The following is an 18,865-nucleotide window of genomic DNA, read 5'->3' on the forward strand; positions in this document are numbered from 1 at the left end:
CAAGTCAAGATCAGAGCAGTAGGCTCAATTACAATGATCCAGATGGAGATCCAGCTATGATCTTGCGAGTTGTGTACAGCATAGTGCTTCAACTCTTGCTCTGACAAGTTGGTGCTAATAGCAATGTAACACTATAACATATATATATATAAAATATAAAAAATAAACCAAACAGTGGGTCCCTTAATGAAAAATACGAAGGAGCTGATTAAAGTTTATTTGAAAGGGCCTTTTTTTGGGGAGATTGAATTTAAGCCATGGTATACAGCAGATGCCAAATCTTGGGTTCAGCTGGGAAGAATGGATTCTTATGAAGTAGATGAATGTACATAATTTAGATCGGAGAGCTGAAAACCAACAGATTAGTACGTCGTGGTTGGGGTGAATTTTTTTGTAAATTTTCCATTTTTCATAGGGGAGCTGAAGATCTAGAGAGCGCGGAGGAGATCAAAGTCCAGTACGCACCTAACTTTGGGAAGACTATCAAATATTCAGTGTTGCACTGTGGACATGCCACTCGACCTGTGCTGTTCCCCTTCTGCTTCTCATCCAGCCATCGTTGTAGGCATGCCTGGTGTATCCATTTTGTGGATCCTTTACACCGACATGGGCTTACCCATTCTGCAGACCGATCATCAAGGTCAGTGGCAAAGCATACCCAGCAGTTCCTGCCAAAAGTAATCAAGGACACAGCTGTCAAACATAAGGAAACAGTGTATCTCTGTCAGCAGCTCCATTTATCATCATTTCTTAAACTTAGGCATAAGCAAAAAGAAAAACATTTTGAAGACAAAAAGGGTAGGATTGTCAACTGTAGGTGGGCATGCTCGTGTATGTTACATTTTAAAACAAGTGCAACCCCACCACCCCTGAACGTTTCACCAGTAACTTCCACCTTCACAGGCTCAAGATTAACACAAAGGCCCACTTTCTTAAACTCATCACTCACGCATGTTGACTCTCAGGCTAAACTCTACACCAGTTGTCTCTCTCTAATGAGACGGCACTCTTTGATGCTTCACGGAATCCCTACAATGTGGAAGCAGTTCATTCGGCCCATAGTTCACAATGGCCCTCCTAACAGCATCCCACCCAGATCCACTCCCCTACTCTAAAACCCTGCATTTCCCATGGCTAGCTAACCGAGCCTACATATTCCTGGACATGATGGGCATGGCCAGTCCATCATAACCGGCACAGGTTTGGACTGCAGGAGGAAACCAGCGCACCCAGAAGAAACCCACACAGACACAGGGTGAATGTGCAAACTGCGCGCAGGCAGTTGCCCGAGGGTGGAATTGAACCCAGGTCCCTGGCACCGTGAGGCAGCAGTGCTAACCAGAGTCACCGTGGCTTCCCGGTATGCTCTGGGACTTAAATGTTTACCGCTCAAGAGATTAACCTTTTGCTCCTGGAAACTCCCACATGGGCTGACACCACAGACATGCAGGAGAGGGTTGAGAGATACGCCCACAGTAACAGACAGCAAAGGTATCTGAGTGACAGGCAGGAATGGAGGGAATCTAAGCGTAGCCAGAGGTGGTTACAGAAGAGGGGACAAGGTCAGAGGAAGAGAGGACAAGGAGATGATAGGGGGTAACCTGGATGGAGGCTAAATGATGGTGCTGGTAATCTGAAAGAAGTAGTGGCATCAGGGCCAGGTGATGGGGCAATGACTTGGGGGGGGGGGGGGCACGGTGGGCAATGAGTGCATGAGAGTCAGAGGGAGTAGGAGTTAAGAGCATGAAGTTGTAGGAGACATGGGGCTGAACATCAGATGACAGGGCAGGGAGGGTTGGTGGGAATCAAGGTCTGCGAATCAGGAGGAACAGAGAGGGGCAAAAATATGAAGCCTGGAGAGATTGGCACAATGTTCAAAGCGGTGGAGAGGGAAAGAGAGAGAGAGAGAAGGCAGGGTGCAGACTGGTTTATAGTCATTTGCCTCACTCTGCACCAATTCCCAGCTGATGGGATCAGCTGGGCCTTGGGGTTTAAAGCTGCGATGAAGCAATCTCTGACAACATGCTAACAAGTCACTAAGCGAGAGAATTGACAGCATTTGTCCATAAAATACTAGGCCTGTTTTTACATAGGGACACGTTTGTTCTTCCAGAGTGAGAAGTTTATGTTTTTCTCTTTGGTGAAAGAGCAACTTGAAATCCTGGACTGAAAAAGAAGTATTACTGCAACATTAACATGACTTGTTTATAAGTATCTGATCAACCACTTGTGAACAATTCAGCCTGCTATGGCAACAGTGAGTCTTTGCTAATTGCACAAGGGTGCAATGTTGAAAAGCACTATCTCCATTCTGACACCAATGCTTCAACAAGCAGCATTCCAGGCTGTTATGATTTGGAAGGGGATGGCGGGCCAACAAGACAAGCAGATCAGTCCCTGTCCATGTGACAGAGCCTGGTCATCAATCTTCTCCATACCTTGGGCAGTGAACAGAGGCGTTGCACCAGTACTGTCATGTTATTAGTGTGCATCAGCCACCCACATTAAAGGAACCCACCCATAGGCACTTCAATGTCTCAAAATGAAGGTTAGAACCTGGAACATACACTCAAATTCCTGTCACACTGACAAACCTGGAGTTCCAGCGCGATAACATCAAAATTGATGTCCTGAATAACATAAGGCAGGCAGGAGAACACTAGTTGAAGAACAAAGTGGTGGACACACCTCTTCTGGAAAGGAAAGCCTAAAGATGCCAAACCAACCCTGCCTCTTTGACTTGTCTGTCTCCTCTCCACCTATTTCTCCTCTATCCATCTTCTATTCACCTCCCCCTCTCTCCCCATTTCTTTCAGAACCCCCTTCCACTCCCCCATTTCTGAAGAAGGGTTGAGGCCCGAAATGTCAGTCTTCCTGCTCCTCTGATGCTGCTTGGCCTGCTGCATTCATCCAGCTCTACACCTTGTTATCTTAAATGAGTTGACCATCTCAGTGAGCCCCAATTTGGCTTAAGCAAAAGCTCTGTAACCCTTGACAGCTCATCCCAAGCCAGATCAGTGGTCGGTGTGCACATCCCAACACTAGAAGCATCAGACAAGGCCAAAGAGGATTTCTAGTCCACAAATAAATACAGGGTGACTTGGACAGGCTAGGTGAGTGGACGGATGCATGGCAGATGCAGTTTAATGTGGATAAATGTGTGGTTATCCACTTCGGTGGCAGGAATAGGAAGGCAGATTACTCTGGATGAGAGTTTGCTCGCTGAGCTGGAAGGTTAGTTTTCAGACGGTTTGTCACTTTTTTTTAATTTGAAAAAATATACTTTATTCATAAGCTGTACAAAAAATAAAACATATTTACACACCTACCCAGTCATGCAAGCCGCTCCGGGTTACCCAGGGGGTACATACACCAACTAAAGGAAAAAAAAACAAAGAAGGAAAAAAAAACAAAGCAAAGAAAATACCCCGGCAGTCGTCACTCCGCACAGTCCCCATTCGCCCCCAGACCAGTTGGGGAAGGCGCCAGCTGGGCCCAGGTACCAGATAGGGTTCTTTTTTCTATTCTGGACGAGGGGTTTCATACCGTGGTCTTTCCCCACCGTGCCTTGGCGGCTGCCCCAAGCTTTAGCCCGTCCCTCAGCACGTAGTCCTGAACCTTGGAGTGGGCCAGTCTGCAACACTCGGTCGGGGTCAGTACTTTCAGCTGGCAGACCAGCAAGTTGCGGGCAGACCAAAGACCGTCTTTCACTGCATTGATGGTCCTCCAGGCGCAGTTGATGTTGGTCTCGGTGTGCGTCCCCGGAAACAGCCCATAGAGCACGGAGTCCCGCGTCACGGAGCTGCTCGGGACGAACCTTGACAAATACCACTGCATTCCCCCTCCAGACCTCCTGCGCATAGGCACACTCCAGAAGGAGGTGATCGACAGTCTCGTCACCCCCCGCAGCCACCTCGAGGGCAGCGTGCGGTGGTGCAGAGATTCCGGGCATGCATAAAGGATCTCACTGGCAGAGCCCCTCTCACCGCCAGCCAGGCAATGTCCTTGTGCTTGTTTGAAAGTTCGGGCGATGAGGCATTCTGCCAAACGACTTTGGCAGTCTGCGTGGGGAACCACACGACGGGATCCACCCTCTCCTTTTCACGAAGGGTCTCGAGGATACTACGTGCTGACCACTGCCTGATGGCCTTGTGGTCAAAGATGTTTCCTTTCAAAAATTTCTCCAAAAAGGACAGGTGATACGGAACGGTCCAACTACTCGGAGCATTCCGCGGCAACGAGGCCAGGCCCAACCTTCGCAACACCGGGGACAGGTAGAACCTCAGTAAGTAGTGACACTTGGTGTTTGCGTACTGAGGATCTACGCACAGCTTGATGCAGCCGCACACAAAGGTAGCCGTCAGGGCGAGGGTGACGTTCGGTATGCCCATTCCCCTATTTTCCAGGTCTTTGTACATGGTGTCCCTGCGGACCCAGTCCATCCTCGACCCCCAAATGAAGTGGAAGATGGCCCGGGTGACTGCAGCGGCGCAGGCCCAGGGAATAGGCCAGGCCTGCGCCACATACAACAGTACTGAAAGCCCCTCGCACCTGACAACCAGGTTCTTACCCGCAATGGAGAGGGACCGGAGCGTCCACCTGCTCAGCTTCTGCTTCAATTTGGTGATACGCTCCTCCCAATTCTTAGTGCACACCCCAGCTCCAAACAAAACACCCAGCACCTTCAGGTAGTCTGTCCTGACGGTGAAGGGGATGAAGGAGCGGTCGCCCCAGTTCCCGAAGAACAGGACCTCGCTCTTACCCCTATTGACTTTGGCACCCGAGGCCAGTTCAAACTGGCCGCAGATGTCCAATAGTCTACTCACCGACCGACGATCGGTGCAGAAGACGGCGACATTGTCCATGTACAGGGAGGTCTTGACCTGAAGGCCTCTGCTGCCTGGGATAGTCACGCCCTTCAGGCTCACGTCCTTCCTGATGGAGGCGGCGAAGGGCTCCACACAGCACACGAACAAGGCAGGAGAGCGGGCAGCCCTGCCTGACTCCAGATCTAACAGGAAAACTGTCTGATTCCCACCCGTTGATCGAGACTGCGCTAACGATGTCGGTGTAGAGCAGCCGGGTCCAATTGCGGATGCCCTCCCCGAGCCCCAATTTGGAGAGGACGTCCCTCATGTAAGCATGAGAGACCCTGTCGAAGGCCTTCTCCTGGTCCAGGCTGACGAGGCAGGTGTCCACCCGCCTGTCCTGTACGTAGGCGATCGTATCCCTGATGAGCGCGAGGCTCTCAGCGATCTTTCTGCCCGGCACAGCACATGTTTGGTCAGGGTGAATCACTGACTCCAGGACAGACCTGACCCGGTTGGCTATGACCTTGGCCAGGATTTTGTAGCCCACGTTCAAAAGTGAAATGGGACGCCAATTCTTAATTTCTTCCCTCTCCCCCTTCCTCTTGTAAATGAGGGTGATGATGCCCTTCCTCATGGACTTGCACATTTCCCCTGCCCGAAGCGCACTATCGTACACCTCCAACAGGTCCTGACCGACCAGGCCCCACAGAGCGGAATACAGCTCGACAGGTAAGCCGTCGCTTCCGGGCGTCCTATTCCTCTCCAAGGACTTGAGGGCTCTGGTCAGCTCGTCCAGGGATATCGGCTGGTCCAGCCACTCCCTCGTGCCGTCGTCTAAGACCTCCGTGATAGACGACAGGACCGACTCGGAGGCCGTGCTGTCCGTGGACTTCGTGTCGTACAGTCCAGCATAGAAGGATCTGCTGATCCTCAAAATGTCGGGCCGAGACGACATCACCGAGCCGTCGTCCTCCTTCAGTCGGCGAAGCACAGAGCTCTCTTTGTGCACCTTCTGAAAGGAGATACGCGAGCACGTCTCGTCCTGCTCCACGGAGCGGAACCTGGACCGGAAGATTATCCTGGAGGCCTCCGCGGCGAAGAGCGAGGCTTGCTGGCCCCTCACCTCGCGGAGGTCCTCCGTGACATCGACCCCCCATCAACTGCAGAAGAAGCAGGTTCTGCACCCTTTTCTGGAGTCGCGACAGCTTTCCCCGCCTCTCTCTTGCCTTCTGAACACCCTTGAGGACAAAGAACCTCTTGATGTTCTCCTTCACCGTCTCCCACCAGTCGCCTGGAGACTCAAAGAGGGGTTTCACGGTTCTCCAACCGGCGGACTCCCTCTTAAGCTCCTCGACGTTCTCTGGCGTCAACAGAGTTGTGTTGAGCTTCCAGGTCCCCTTGCCGGCTGGCTGGTCGTCCTGTAAGTGACAGTCGGCCAGCAGGAGGCAGTGGTCAGAGAAGAACACCGGCTCGACGCTGGTGGACCTGACCGAGAACGTCCGTGACACAAACAGGAAGCCTATCCTTGAGCGGATAGACCCGTCTGGCTGCGACTAGGTGTACCTCTGCTGCGCTCCGTCTGCAGGGGTGCTGAAGACGTCGAGCAGCTTGGCGTCCTTCACCGTGCCCATCAGGAATCTGGACGTGACGTCCAGTTGACTCCCCCGACACGCTGTCCCCACGCCGGATCTTCCTTCTCCGCCTAGGATGACTGGCCTGGACGTAGCCAGCAGGGGTGGAAGCCGCTGCAGGACGGCCAACCGCTCATTCTGTACCACTGGGGCGTACACGTTGATCAGCCTCAGGGGAGCGTTCCTGTAGGTGATGTCAGCCACTAGGAGGCGCACCCCACCACCTCCTGAACTTGAGAGATGGTGAAGTTGCGCCTCCGCAGCAGAATAGCCAGGCCCGAGGAGCGACAGTCGTTACCCCCCGACCAGATCGAAGGCCCACAGGTCCAGGCGCCGGACCATTTCCCGTACCTGCTGAGGTGCGGTATCCCGCACTCCTGCAGAAACAGGAGGTCTGCCTTGATGGTGGTCAGGTAGGCCAACGTGGATACACATCTTGCAGTTGACTCGACGCTGCGCACATTAATGCTCGCAACTCGTCGCCCCATTGTGGACAGTGACCGCAGTACCCTCCCCAAGTCCAAGGTCCAGCCCCTCCATCTGTCCCTGCATGCCCATTGCTTGGGCTAACTGCTGGACGCTCTCTGGGCTCAGGAAACCGTCCGTGCTGCCTTCCGGGTGGCATCCCCCCGTCAGGGGTGCGGAGGCAGGAGGGTCCGGCTCTGGGTCAGGCTGGGGACGCGCTGTTTCCTCCTTCCCGCCTGGAAGTTCCGGGGGGCCCTCCAGTGCCCCCACGGCACTTGACTGGGTGTCGGAGGGAGCCTCAGGACGCCTCCCGTCAACTGGAAGCGGGGTGCTGTTTTCCTTCCCCCTCGAGATCTTTAACTTCTGCTTCGGGTGGGCCCTCTCCGAATCCCCCTCGTCAGAGGAGCTCTTATAGCCCCCCTGTAGCTGCCTCTTCCCGCCTGATGGTTGTGGTTCCTGGGCCCGTCGATGCACCTTCCTCCTCGCTTTCTGGACTGTTGTCCACTCCCCTGGGTTGCCTGTCGCCGCCTCCATTGAATCCGGGTTGTCGGGGGGGGATCGGAGCCTGCAGGGGTGCTTTGCTGGCCTCGGGCCCATCCTGCGGGGCCGGGCCCTCCTGCACATTAGTGGCGTCCTTGCTGGGCCCTGGTGCCTTCCTCTCCTCCAGGGGGGGGGGGGGGGGGGGCTGGCCCCGCATTGCCCCTGCCGGCGACCTGGGCGTAGGTGGTCCCCCGCCGCGGACATGCCCTATACAGGTGGCCCACTTCCCCGCAAAGGTTGCAGCTTCTCTCTCGTGGGCAATCCTTTGCAAGGTGTCCCTCCTCCCTGCAGTTCCTGCAGATGGTGGCTTTGCAGTCGGCCGCCACGTGACCTGACCTCCCACAGGCATGGCAGACTTTAGGTTGCCCTGCATAGGTCAGGTAGCCCTTGCTCCCACCGATCGCGAAGCTGGACGGTGGGTGTACGACCTTCCCGTCCGCGCCCATCCTCAGCGTCACCTTGACCTGCCTCTTACTCGTCCAGATGCCAAAGGGGTCCACGATGTCAGTTAGGTCCCCTTCCACCTTCACGTACCTTCCGAGGAAGGTCAGGACATCAACTGCTGGCACATGCGGGTTGTACATGTGTACAGTCACCATATGGCTCCTCTGCGCTGGCATCACAAACAGCGGGACAGCGGTCAATACAGAGAGGGGGCCCTCACCTCCTTTCTCCTTGAAAACCTCCAGGAAGCGCTCGCAAAGCTTGGCACTCCTGAAGGTCACATCGTAAAAACCTCCTCCAGGGAAATCCTGCAGTCAGTAAATGTCCGCAGCAGTGAACCCACAACAGTCCAACAGGACCCTCGACACGAAGAAGGTGCGGTCCACAGGTGCACCTTCATCCGCCTTCTTTACAGAAACACGGATGGTGTTCCGGACCCCCTGACCTGGGGCACGAGCACTTGCCGCAGCCATCGTTGCAGGTTGGCTGCTCCCCTGAACCAGCGTTAGGCCGAAGCCAGCATTAAGATCCACTGGTTGCAAGGGTGCACAGCCAACCCGACGTCCTCCATTCACCTCCGACACAGCGCTCTCCTCCTCTCGGTCCACAAGAGAGCGGGTCTTTATTCTGTTCCAGATGTAAGCTGGTTCACTGAGCTTGGCGATTTGTTCCCAGATGTTTTGTCAATTTCCAGGTAACATCAACAGTGAGCTCCGACAAAGCGCTGGTGTTATGTCCCACTTTCTATTTACTGGTTAGGGTTCCTTGGGTTGGTGATGTCATTTCCTGCATTGGTGATGTCATTTCCTGTTCTTTTTCTCAGGGGATGGTAGATTGGCTCCAAATCAATGTGTTTGTTGATGGAGTCCCGGTTGGAATGCCATGCTTCTAGGAATTCTCGTGCATGTCTCTGTTTGGCTTGTCCTAGGATGGATGTGTTGTCCCTATCAAGGTGGTGTCCTTCCTCATCTGTATGTAAGGATACGAGTGATAATGTAAACACTACATTGGACAAACTGGCAGAAAGCTAGCCACCAGGATACATGAACATCAACTAGCCACAAAACGACATGACCCACTATCACTCGTATCCTTACACACAGATAAGGAAGGACACCACTTTGATTGGGACAACACATCCATCCTAGGACAAGCCAAACAGAGACACGCACGAGAATTCCTAGAAGCATGGCATTCCAACCGGAATTCCATCAACAAACACATTGATTTGGAGCCAATCTACCATCCCCTGAGAAAAAGAACAGGAAATGACATCACCAATGCAGGAAATGACATCACCAACCCAAGGAAACCTAACCAGATAAATAGAAAGTGGGACATAACACCAGCGCTTCGTCGGAGGCTCACTGATGATGTTACCTAGAATGGTGACAAAACATCTGGGAACAAACCGGCAAGCTCAGTGAACTAGCTTACATCTCGAACACAATAAAGACCCACTCTCTTGTGGACCGAGAGGAGGACGTCGGGTTGGCTGTGCACCCTTGCAACCAGTGGATCTTAATGCTGGCTTCGGCCTAACGCTGGTTCAGGGGAGCAGCCAACCTGCAACGATGGCTGCGGCAAGTGCTCGTGCCCCAGGTCAGGGGGTCCGGAACACCATCCGTGTTTCCGTAAAGAAGGTGGATGAAGGTGCACCTGTGGACCGCACCTTCTTCGTGAAGAGGGTCCTGTTGGACTGTTGTGGGTTCGCTGCTGCGGACATTTACTGCCTGCAGGATTTCCCCGGAGGAGGTTTTTACGATGTGACCTTCAGGAGCGCCAAGCTTTGCGAGCGCTTCCTGGAGGTTTAAGGAGAAAGGAGGTGAGGGCCCCCTCTCTGTATTGATCGCTGTCCCGCTGTTTGTGATGCCAGTGCAGAGGAGCCGTATGGTGGCTGTACACATGTACAACCCGCATGTGCCAGCAGTTGATGTCCTGACCTTCCTTGGAAGGTATGTGAAGGTGGAAGGGGACCTAACTGACATCATGGGCCCGTTTGGCATCTGGACCAGTAAGAGGCAGGTCAAGGTGATGCTGAGGATGGGCGCGGACGGGAACGTCGTACACCCACCGTCCAGCTTCGCGATCGGCGGGAGCAAGGGCTACCTGACCTATGCAAGGCAACCTAAAGTCTGCCATGCCTGTGGTAGGTCAGGTCACATGGCGGCCGACTGCAAAGCCACCATCTACAGGGAGGAGGGACACCTTGCAAAGGATTGCCCACAAGAGAAAAGCTGCAACCTTTGCGGGGAAGCGGGCCACCTCTATAGGGCATGCCCGCAGCGGGCGACCACCTATGCCCAGGTCGCCGGCAGGGGCAACCCCCCCCGGAGGAGAGGAAGGCACCAGGGCCCAGCAAGGACCCTAATAATGTGCAGGAGGGCCAGGTCATACAAGAGGGCCCAGCCCTGCAGGATGGGCCCGAGGCCAGCAAAGCGCCCCTGCAGGCTCCGCTCCGCTCCCCCCCGACAACCTGGAGTCGATGGCGGCAGCGACTGGCGACCCAGGGGAGTGGACGACGGTCCGGAAAGCGAGGAGGAAGGTGCGTCGACGGGCCCAGGAACCGCAACCATCAGGCGGGAAGAGGCAGCTACAGGGGGGCTAGAAGAGCTCCTCTGATGAGGGGGATTCAGAGAGGGCCCGCCTGAAGCAGAAGTTAAAGATCTCGAGGGAGAAGGAAAGCAGCACCATGCTTCCAGGTGACGGGAGGCGTCCTGAGGATCCCTCCGACACCCAGTCAAGTGCTGCGGGGGCATTGGAGGGCCCCCCGGAACTTCCAGGCGGGAAGGAGGAAACAGCGCGTCCCCAGCCTGACCCAGAGCCGGACCCTCCTGCCTCCGCACCCCCGACGGGGGGATGCCACCCGGAAGGCAGCACGGACGGTTTCCTGAGCCCAGAGAGCGTCCAGCAGTTAGCCTGGGCAATGGGCATGCAGGGACAGATGGAGGGGCTGGATCCTGGACTTGGGGAGGGTACTGCGGTCACTATCCACAATGGGGCGACGAGTTGCGAGCATTAATGTGCGCAGCGTCAAGTCAACCGCAAGATGTGTATCCACGTTGGCCTACCTGACCACCGTCAAGGCAGACCTCCTGTTTCTGCAGGAGTGCGGGATACCGCACCTCGGCAGGTACGGGAAATGGTCCGGCGCCTGGACCTGTGGGCCTTCGATCTGGTCGGGGGGTAACGACTGTCGCTCCTCGGGCCTGGCTATTCTGCTGCGGGGGCACAACTTCACCATCTCTCAAGTTCAGGAGGTGGTGGGGGGCGCCTCCTAGTGGCTGACATCACCTACAGGAATGCTCCCCTGAGGCTGATCAACGTGTACGCCCCAGCGGTGCGGAGTGAGCGGTTGGCCGTCCTGCAGCGGCTTCCACCCCTGCTGGTACGTCCAGGCTGGTCATCCTAGGCAGAGACTTCAACTGCATCATCGATGCAGATGGAAGATCCGGCGTGGGGACAGCAGGTGGGGGAAGTCAACTGGACGTCACGTCCAGATTCCTGATGAACACGGTGAAGGACGCCAAGCTGCTCGACGTCTTCAGCACCCCTGCAGACGGAGCGCAGCAGAGGTACACCTGGTCGCGGCCAGACGGGTCTATTCGCTCAAGGATAGACTTCCTGTTTGCGTCACGGGCGTCCTCGGTCAGGTCCACCGGCGTCGAAATGGTGTTCTTCTCTGACCACTGCCTCCTGCTGGCCGACTGTCACTTACGGGACGACCTGTCGGCCGGCAAGGGGACGTGGAAGCACAACACGACTCTGTTGACCCCAGAGAACGTCGAGGAGCTTAATAGGGAGTATGCCGGTTGGAGAACCGTGAAACCCCTCTTTGAGTCTCCAGGCGACTGGTGGGAGACGGTGAAGGAGAACATCAAGAGGTTCTTTGTCCTCAAGGGTGTTCAGAAGGCAAGAGAGAGGCGGGGAAAGCTGTCGCGACCCCAGAAAAGAGTGCAGAACCTGCTCCTTCTGCAGTTGATGTGGGTCGATGTCACGGAGGACCTCCGCGAGGTTAGGGGCCAGCCAGCATCACTCTTCGCCGCGGAGGCCTCCAGATAATCTTCCGGTCCAGAGTCCGCTCCGTGGAGCGGGACAAGATGTGCTCGCGTTTCTTCTTTCAGAAGGTGCACAAAGAGAGCTCTGTGCTTCGCCGACTGAAGGAGGACGACAGCTCGGTGACGTCATCTCGGCCCGACATTTTGAGGATCAGCAGATCCTTCGCGTCGTACAGTCTGGCATAGAAGCCCACGAACAGCACTGCCTCCGAGTCGTTCCTGTCGTCTATCACGGAGGTCTTAGACGACGGCACGAGGGAGTGGCTGGACCGGCCGATATCCCTGGACGAGCTGACCAGAGCCCTCAAGTCCTTGGAGAGGAATAGGACTCCCGGGAGCGACGGCTTACCGGTCGAGCTGTATTCCGCTCTGTGGGACCTGGTCGGTCAGGACCTGCTGGAGGTGTACGATAGTGCGCTTCGGGCAGGGGAAATGTGCAAGTCCATGAGGAAGGGCATCATCACCCTCATTGAAAAGAGGAAGGGGGAGAGGGAAGAAATTAAGAATTGGCGTCCCATTTCACTATTGAACGTGGACTACAAAATCCTGGCCAAGGTCATAGCCAACCGGGTCAGGTCTGTACTGGAGTCGGTGATTCACCCTGACCAAACCTGTGCTGTGCCGGGCAGAAAGATCGCTGAGAGCCTCGCGCTCATCAGGGATACGATCGCCTACGTACAGGACAGGCGGGTGGGCACCTGCCTCGTCAGCCTGGACCAGGAGAAGGCCTTCGACAGTGTCTCTCATGCTTACATGAGGGACGTCCTCTCCAAATTGGGATGCGGGGAGGACATCCGCAATTGGACCCGGCTGCTCTACGCCAACATCGTTAGCGCAGTCTCGATCAACGGGTGGGAATCGGACAGTTTTCCTGTTAGATCTGGAGTCAGGCAGGGCTGCTCGCTCTCTCCTGCCTTGTTCATGTGCTGTGTGGAGCCCTTTGCTGCATCCATCAGGAAGGACGTGAGCCTGAAGGGCGTGACTATCCCAGGCAGCGGAGGCCTTCAGGTCAAGACCTCCCTGTACATGGACGATGTCGCCATCTTCTGCACCGATCATCGGTCGGTGAGTAAACTATTGGACATCTGCGGCCAGTTTGAACTGGCCTCGGGTGCCAAAGTCAATAGGGGTAAGAGCGAGGTCATGTTCGTCGGGAACTAGGGCGACCACTCCTTCATCCCCTTCACCGTCAGGACAGACTACCTGAAGGTGCTGGGTGTTTGGTTTTGTGAAGCTGGGGCATGCACTAAGAATTGGGAGGAGCGTATCACCAAACTGAAGCAGAAGCTGGGGAAGTGGACGCTCCGGTCCCTCTCCATTGCGGGTAAGAACCTGGTTGTCAGGTGCGAGGGGCTTTCAGTACTGTTGTATGTGGCGCAGGCCTGGCCTATTCCCTGGACCTGCGCCGCTGCAGTCACCCGAGCCATCTTCCACTTCATTTGGGGGTCGAGGATGGACCAGGTCCGCAGGGACACCATGTACAAAGACCTGGAAAATGGGGGAAAGGGCATACCGAACGCCACCCTCGCCCTGATGGCTACCTTTGTGTGCGGCTGCATCAAGCTGTGCGTAGATCCTCAGTACGCAAACACCAAGTGTCACTTCTTACTGAGGTTCTACCTGTCCCCGGTGTTGCGAAGGATGGGCCTGGCCTCGTTGCCGCGGAATGCTCCGAGTAGTTGGACCGTTCCGTATCACCTGTCCTTCGTGGAGAAATTTTTGAAAGGAAACACCTTTGACCACAAGGCCATCAGGCAGTGGACAGCACGTAGTATCCTCGAGATCCTTCGGGGAAAGGAGCGGGGGGATCCCGTCGTGTGGTTCCCCACGCAGACTGCCAAAGTCGTTTGGCAGAATGCCTCATCGCCAGAACTTTCAAACAAGCACAAGGACATTGCTTGGCTGGCGGTGAGAGGGGCTCTGCCAGTGAGATCCTTTATGCATGCCCCAAATCTCTGCGTCACCACACGCTGCCCTCAAGGTGGCTGCGCGGGGGGACGAGACTGTCGATCACCTCCTTCTGGAGTGTGCCTATGCGCAGGAGGTCTGAAGGGGGATGCAGTGGTATTTGTCGAGGTTCGTCCCGAGCAGCTCCGTGACGCGGGACTCCGTGCTCTACGGGCTTTTTCCGGGGACGCACACCGAGACCAACATCAACTGCGCCTGGAGGACCATCAATGCAGTGAAAGACGGTCTTTGGTCTGCCCGCAACTTGCTGGTCTGCCAGCTGAAAGAACTGACCCCGACCGAATATTGCAGACCGGCGCACTCCAAGGTCCAGGACTACGTGCTGAGGGACGCGCTAAAGCTTGGGGCAGCTGCCGCCAAGGTGCGGTGGGGAAAGACCACGGTATGAAACCCCTCGTCCAGAATAGAAAAAAGGGCCCTATCTGGTACCTGGGCCCAGATGGCACCTTCCCCAACTGGTCAGGGGGCCAACAGGGACTGTGCGGGGTGACAACTGCCGGGGTATTTTCTTTGCTTTGTTTTTTTTCTTCTTTGTTTGTTTTTTTTCCTTTAGTTGACGTATGTACCCTCTGGGTAACCTGGAGCGGCTTGCATGACTGGGTAGGTGTATAAATATGGTTTTTTTTTGTACATCTTATGAATAAAGTATATTTTTGTCAAATTTAAAAAAAGTGACGAAACGTCTGAAACCTAACCTTCCTGCTCAGCGAGCAAACTCTCATCCAGGACCTCAACCTGAGCTACAAATCTTTTCAAAACTCGCTAGGCAGATTACTATCTAAACGGAGTCAAGTTAGGTAAAGGGGAAGTACAACGAGATCTGGATGTTCTTGTACATCAGTCAATGAAAGCAGGCATGCAGGTGCAGCAGGCAGTGAAGAAAGCTTATAGCATGCTGGCCTTCATAACAAGAGGAATTGAGTATAGGAGCAGAGACGTCCTTCTGCAGCTGTACAGGGCCCTGGTGAGACCGCACCTGGAGTATTGTGCGCAGTTTTGGTCTCCAAGTCTGAGGACGGACATTCTTGCTACTGAGGGAGTGCAGCATAGGTTCAGGAGGCTAATTCCCAGAATGGCAGGACTATCATACGTTGAAAGATTGGAGCGACTGGGCTTGTATACACTTGAGTTTAGAAGGATGAGAGGAGATCTGATTGAGACGTATAAGATTGTTAAGGGATTGGACACTCTGGAGGCAGGAAGCATGTTTCCGCTGATGGGTGAGTCCAGAACCAGAGGACACAGGTTAAAAATAAGGGGTAGGCCATTTAGAACAGAGTCGGGGAAAAACTTTTTCATCCAGAGAGAGTGGTGGATATATGGAATGCTCTGCCCCAGAAGGCAGTGGAGGCCAACTCTCTGGATACTTTCAAGAAAGAGATGGATAGAGCTCTTGAAGATAGTGGAATCAGGGGTTATGGGGATAAGGCAGGAACAGGATACTGATTGTGGATGAGCAGCCATGATCATAATGAATGGTGGTGCTAGCTTGAAGGGCCGAATGGTCTACTCCTGCAGCTGTTGTCTATTATTATTGTTCTGTGAGTGAAAAGATGACGAGATGATTTTCCTGGTGATTTCAGTGCCAGAGTTGGGAGGGACTCAAAACTCTGGAAATGTTTGATTGGCAAGGAGGCATTGGGAAAACATGCTCCAATCAGGCTCCCTTCCCAAAAAAGCACCTTGTTTTGCCAGAGGGCCAAATAGCTTTACATTTAGTTTTCTATCACTTGAAACAAATTGACACCTGCTAAACTCCGTCACTGTCCTCGTGAGGGAAATCAAGGACCATGCCAGGAGTGAATGATTGCAGCATTGACCAATTATCTAATTAGGTCTTCTATCTTCATTGGCCTGGCCCAAAAACAGCAATGGCAGCAGGCACAGTTTTGCCACAACTTCAATAACAATGGAATCAGTGACTCTGCAAAGATCAATCTATTCAGTGAGCACCTGTCATATGGCAACACTCAACAAACAGGAACCACACAATGTTCATAGGATCGGATCTGCTCTTCAATCCATCATGAACAGCACCTGTGGGGAGATACTTGGTTTCTTTCTCGAGAAACATCAAGACCGCTTTGAGCAGAATAACTAGGTCATTGAGGAGCTATTCTAGCCTAAGTGTAAAAGTTTCCTGAACCTAAGGGAAATAAATTAGGTCTACTGAGAAATGATGGTCAAAATCCAACATAAAACCCTGAGTGTAAGAAAAGTTCATGGCTGGAAAAAGTTCAGGAAATCTAACAACATGCTGATAGCCATGACTTGTGGATTCTTAAGAAAACTCAAGGTCATCACAGGCCCAAGCACCCATGGACCCAGCCTACTGACAGCAGAGAACTGACTGGCATTCATCAAGGATAGAAGGCAGTCAGCACTTTTTGGAAGGACCAGCTTAAGGATCTGTGCAACCAAGATTCAGTATCGACCACATACCATAGTGTGTTCTTGCCACTACCTTAGCATAACCACAGAACGACAAGTTTCAAAACATCCATAGAGCTGAGAATCAACAATGAATGAGTCTGTGCAGGCAGAAACCGTGTCAAAATACCAAACAGGGAAGTACTCTCAGCACGAATACATAATCTCATCTCTTCGCCCAGGAAAAGTGGGAGATCCCCAGGCAGTCGTCATTGTGACCACCTTCAAATAAAGGAGCTAAGACTGTTCATGGGAACTTAAGAGGGTCTTCAGTGCTATCACAATGGAAAACAAATGGAAGACAAGTACAACAGCAGTTTCAACAGATGGCCCTCTTGGACCATGCAAAGCTCTCAGATTCTTCCTAGTTGGCACAGTCTTTCTCAAATTTGACTGCCTGCAGAAAATCACCAATATATCCGGCCTGCTACATGCTAACAGGAAACGATTAGAAATGCATGGTGATCCTCATCAATGGATCTTCGATGAGGGTGAGCTAGGGAGCTACAGTCAACAAGGCTGTGTCTTTGTAACAATGTTGTTCCCCATCTTACTCACTGCAACAGTCCACACATTATCCATGATGCTCCAGAGGATGAACAAAGCCAACTCAACTACAATAGATGACATCTGCATTTCCACACACTCAAAGGTGGAATTCCAACCAATGTTGACAGCTAGGAGTCTGACACTTAATATCCAGAAGACAAAGCTTCTCGGCAAGCTTTCTCTCGCTGATAAACATTTTTTCCTCACAAATATCAAGATCCTTTTGAGAGTCACAGGACAATGTAGATCAACTCTAATACCATGGAAGCCCACTCTCAACATGGCGAACAAATTAACATTGAAACTGAACACAGCCCCCATTGTGTCAGTGCAATCCCCAAATCTATGAGGGACAGAGTGATTGATCACAAAAATCTCAAAGCCTGCACCAGTCTCACATTCTACAGAGTTAGCACTGTTACTGCCCTCCTGTGTATATGACAGGAACAAAAATACTGGTCAGCAGATACCTCAAATCCCTGGAGAATCATCACCAAGCAATGCCCCTGCAAATCCAATGGATGGATGGGTACTCCGATGTCAATGCTCCATCTTGGGTCAACTGGCAACGGTGACTGCCAGTCTGATGCTTTGAGAGGGCCACTTTGTCTGTCTGACACAACAGCACCCCACTGCCCCAAAACAAGCTGTCCCTGCTCATCATGGCGAGAGGTTACAGAGTGCGATGGAGGGGTGTGTGGGAAAAGCGGAGACCCTTCAAGGAAGCCCTCAAAGCCTGCTCCGACAAGATCTCCTCTTGACTGGAGAAGTACCCACTGAGATGCCTACCCATAGACAGCAAAAGAACCCGGCGGAGGGCTGAGAACGAAGAGCCAGGGAGGAGGAGAGACCCAGCGCCTGGTACCCACCTCACAGGCAACCCCTCCAACTAGCCATGAGGATCTGAGGGCACTTGGCTATCCTCAAAAGCAGACAGAGCTGGAGAAATTGAGGTGACGGGGTAGATGAGGTACAGGTCAGTATTTGCGGAGAGGAGGGAGGAAGAGATGACCCTCCTTTGGGACTGTGTGGTCGCCTGACTTGATCAGGAGGAATTCATCCTGACTCATGAAGAAGAGTCACAGTGGACTGGAAATGGGAGCTCCGTGCCTCTCACTCTCTCCAAGGAGGCTGCTGGAGCTTTCCCAGCATTTTATTTTTCTATTTCCTTCCAATCACAGTCATCCTCAAAGAGACGAAGCAGGAAAAAAGGCAAATTGGAATGCGTACCCTAATGCAGCCGCTTTCCTGGGGAGGGGAAATGCTGAGAAACCCTCACTCTTTTTCTCACTCACCGCTCCAGTCCAGTGAACCCCTCTGCTGCTGCCGAAGCCATCCTGGGCCGCCGTGCCCTACCCCCCACCCTACTCCGGAATCACCGCACAAATCCAGCCCCAGGCTTTGGGCCTTAGCTCGCCTTTCCCACCCACTTTCCGCGCAGCGGCGGCAGCTGGCAATCCGATTGGTCAATACCACACCCGGCTAGAGAGGGGAGGCCGGCTGTCCAATCGGGCGCCACCGTTCGTCACATCTCATTTCCCCATTGGATCTTAACGCCTGGACCAATCAAAGGTCGGGAGGCCGGCCCGCTCTCTTCCCAGCCCCGTCCACGTTCCCCGATTGGTGATTGGCTGGACCCTTCGCCAATCGCCCTGCCGCTCCTCGCCCGTTGGGCAGCTCCGCCTTGCGGCGACCAATCGGGATCCGCAAGACGAGGCAGGCGCAGTGCGGGGGATTGGGGCGATGTGTCGTTGAGTCTGCGCAGGCGCCGAGTCGAGTCATCAGGGTGGCGGCACCGCAAAGGGGAGTTAAAAACAAGAGGATAGCTCAAAGAAACGAAAACAAAAACGGTTTCGACGATGGAGTCTTATGATATCATTACGAACCAGCCCGTGGTTATCGACAATGTGAGTAGCCGGCCGGATAGGCCGCTCCTTGCTTTTGAAAAGGTCGCTGTGGAAGCAGCAAC

General features: G+C 53.7%; 2 protein-coding genes across 5 annotated transcripts in view; one reads left to right on the forward strand and one right to left on the reverse strand.

The window, feature by feature from the left end:
- The window catches only part of LOC125447925 (E3 ubiquitin-protein ligase MARCHF5-like), a 28,470-nt gene extending 10,127 nt beyond the window's left edge, over positions 1 to 18,343 (reverse strand). Inside the window, exons 1-2 of the mRNA XM_048522723.2 lie at positions 18,192 to 18,343; positions 466 to 668 (exon numbers count right to left, since the gene is read on the reverse strand). Of these exons, the coding sequence (XP_048378680.1) occupies positions 466 to 668; positions 18,192 to 18,232 (244 nt within the window). The 5' untranslated portion in view covers positions 18,233 to 18,343. The remainder of the gene's footprint in view (positions 1 to 465; positions 669 to 18,191) is intronic.
- A 306-nt stretch (positions 18,344 to 18,649) lies between these two features.
- actr1b (actin related protein 1B) overlaps positions 18,650 to 18,865 on the forward strand; it is a 36,225-nt gene continuing 36,009 nt past the window's right edge. For 3 of the 4 annotated variants that reach the window (XM_048522719.2, XM_048522720.2, XM_048522718.2), the window contains exon 1: positions 18,650 to 18,803. In XM_048522719.2, the coding sequence (XP_048378676.1) occupies positions 18,756 to 18,803 (48 nt within the window). In that variant the 5' untranslated portion in view covers positions 18,650 to 18,755. The remainder of the gene's footprint in view (positions 18,804 to 18,865) is intronic. The other variant, XM_048522722.2, reaches the window with a different exon arrangement.

Source organism: Stegostoma tigrinum, chromosome 40, assembly GCF_030684315.1.
Source record: "Stegostoma tigrinum isolate sSteTig4 chromosome 40, sSteTig4.hap1, whole genome shotgun sequence".
Classification (NCBI taxonomy): Eukaryota; Metazoa; Chordata; class Chondrichthyes; order Orectolobiformes; family Stegostomatidae; genus Stegostoma; species Stegostoma tigrinum.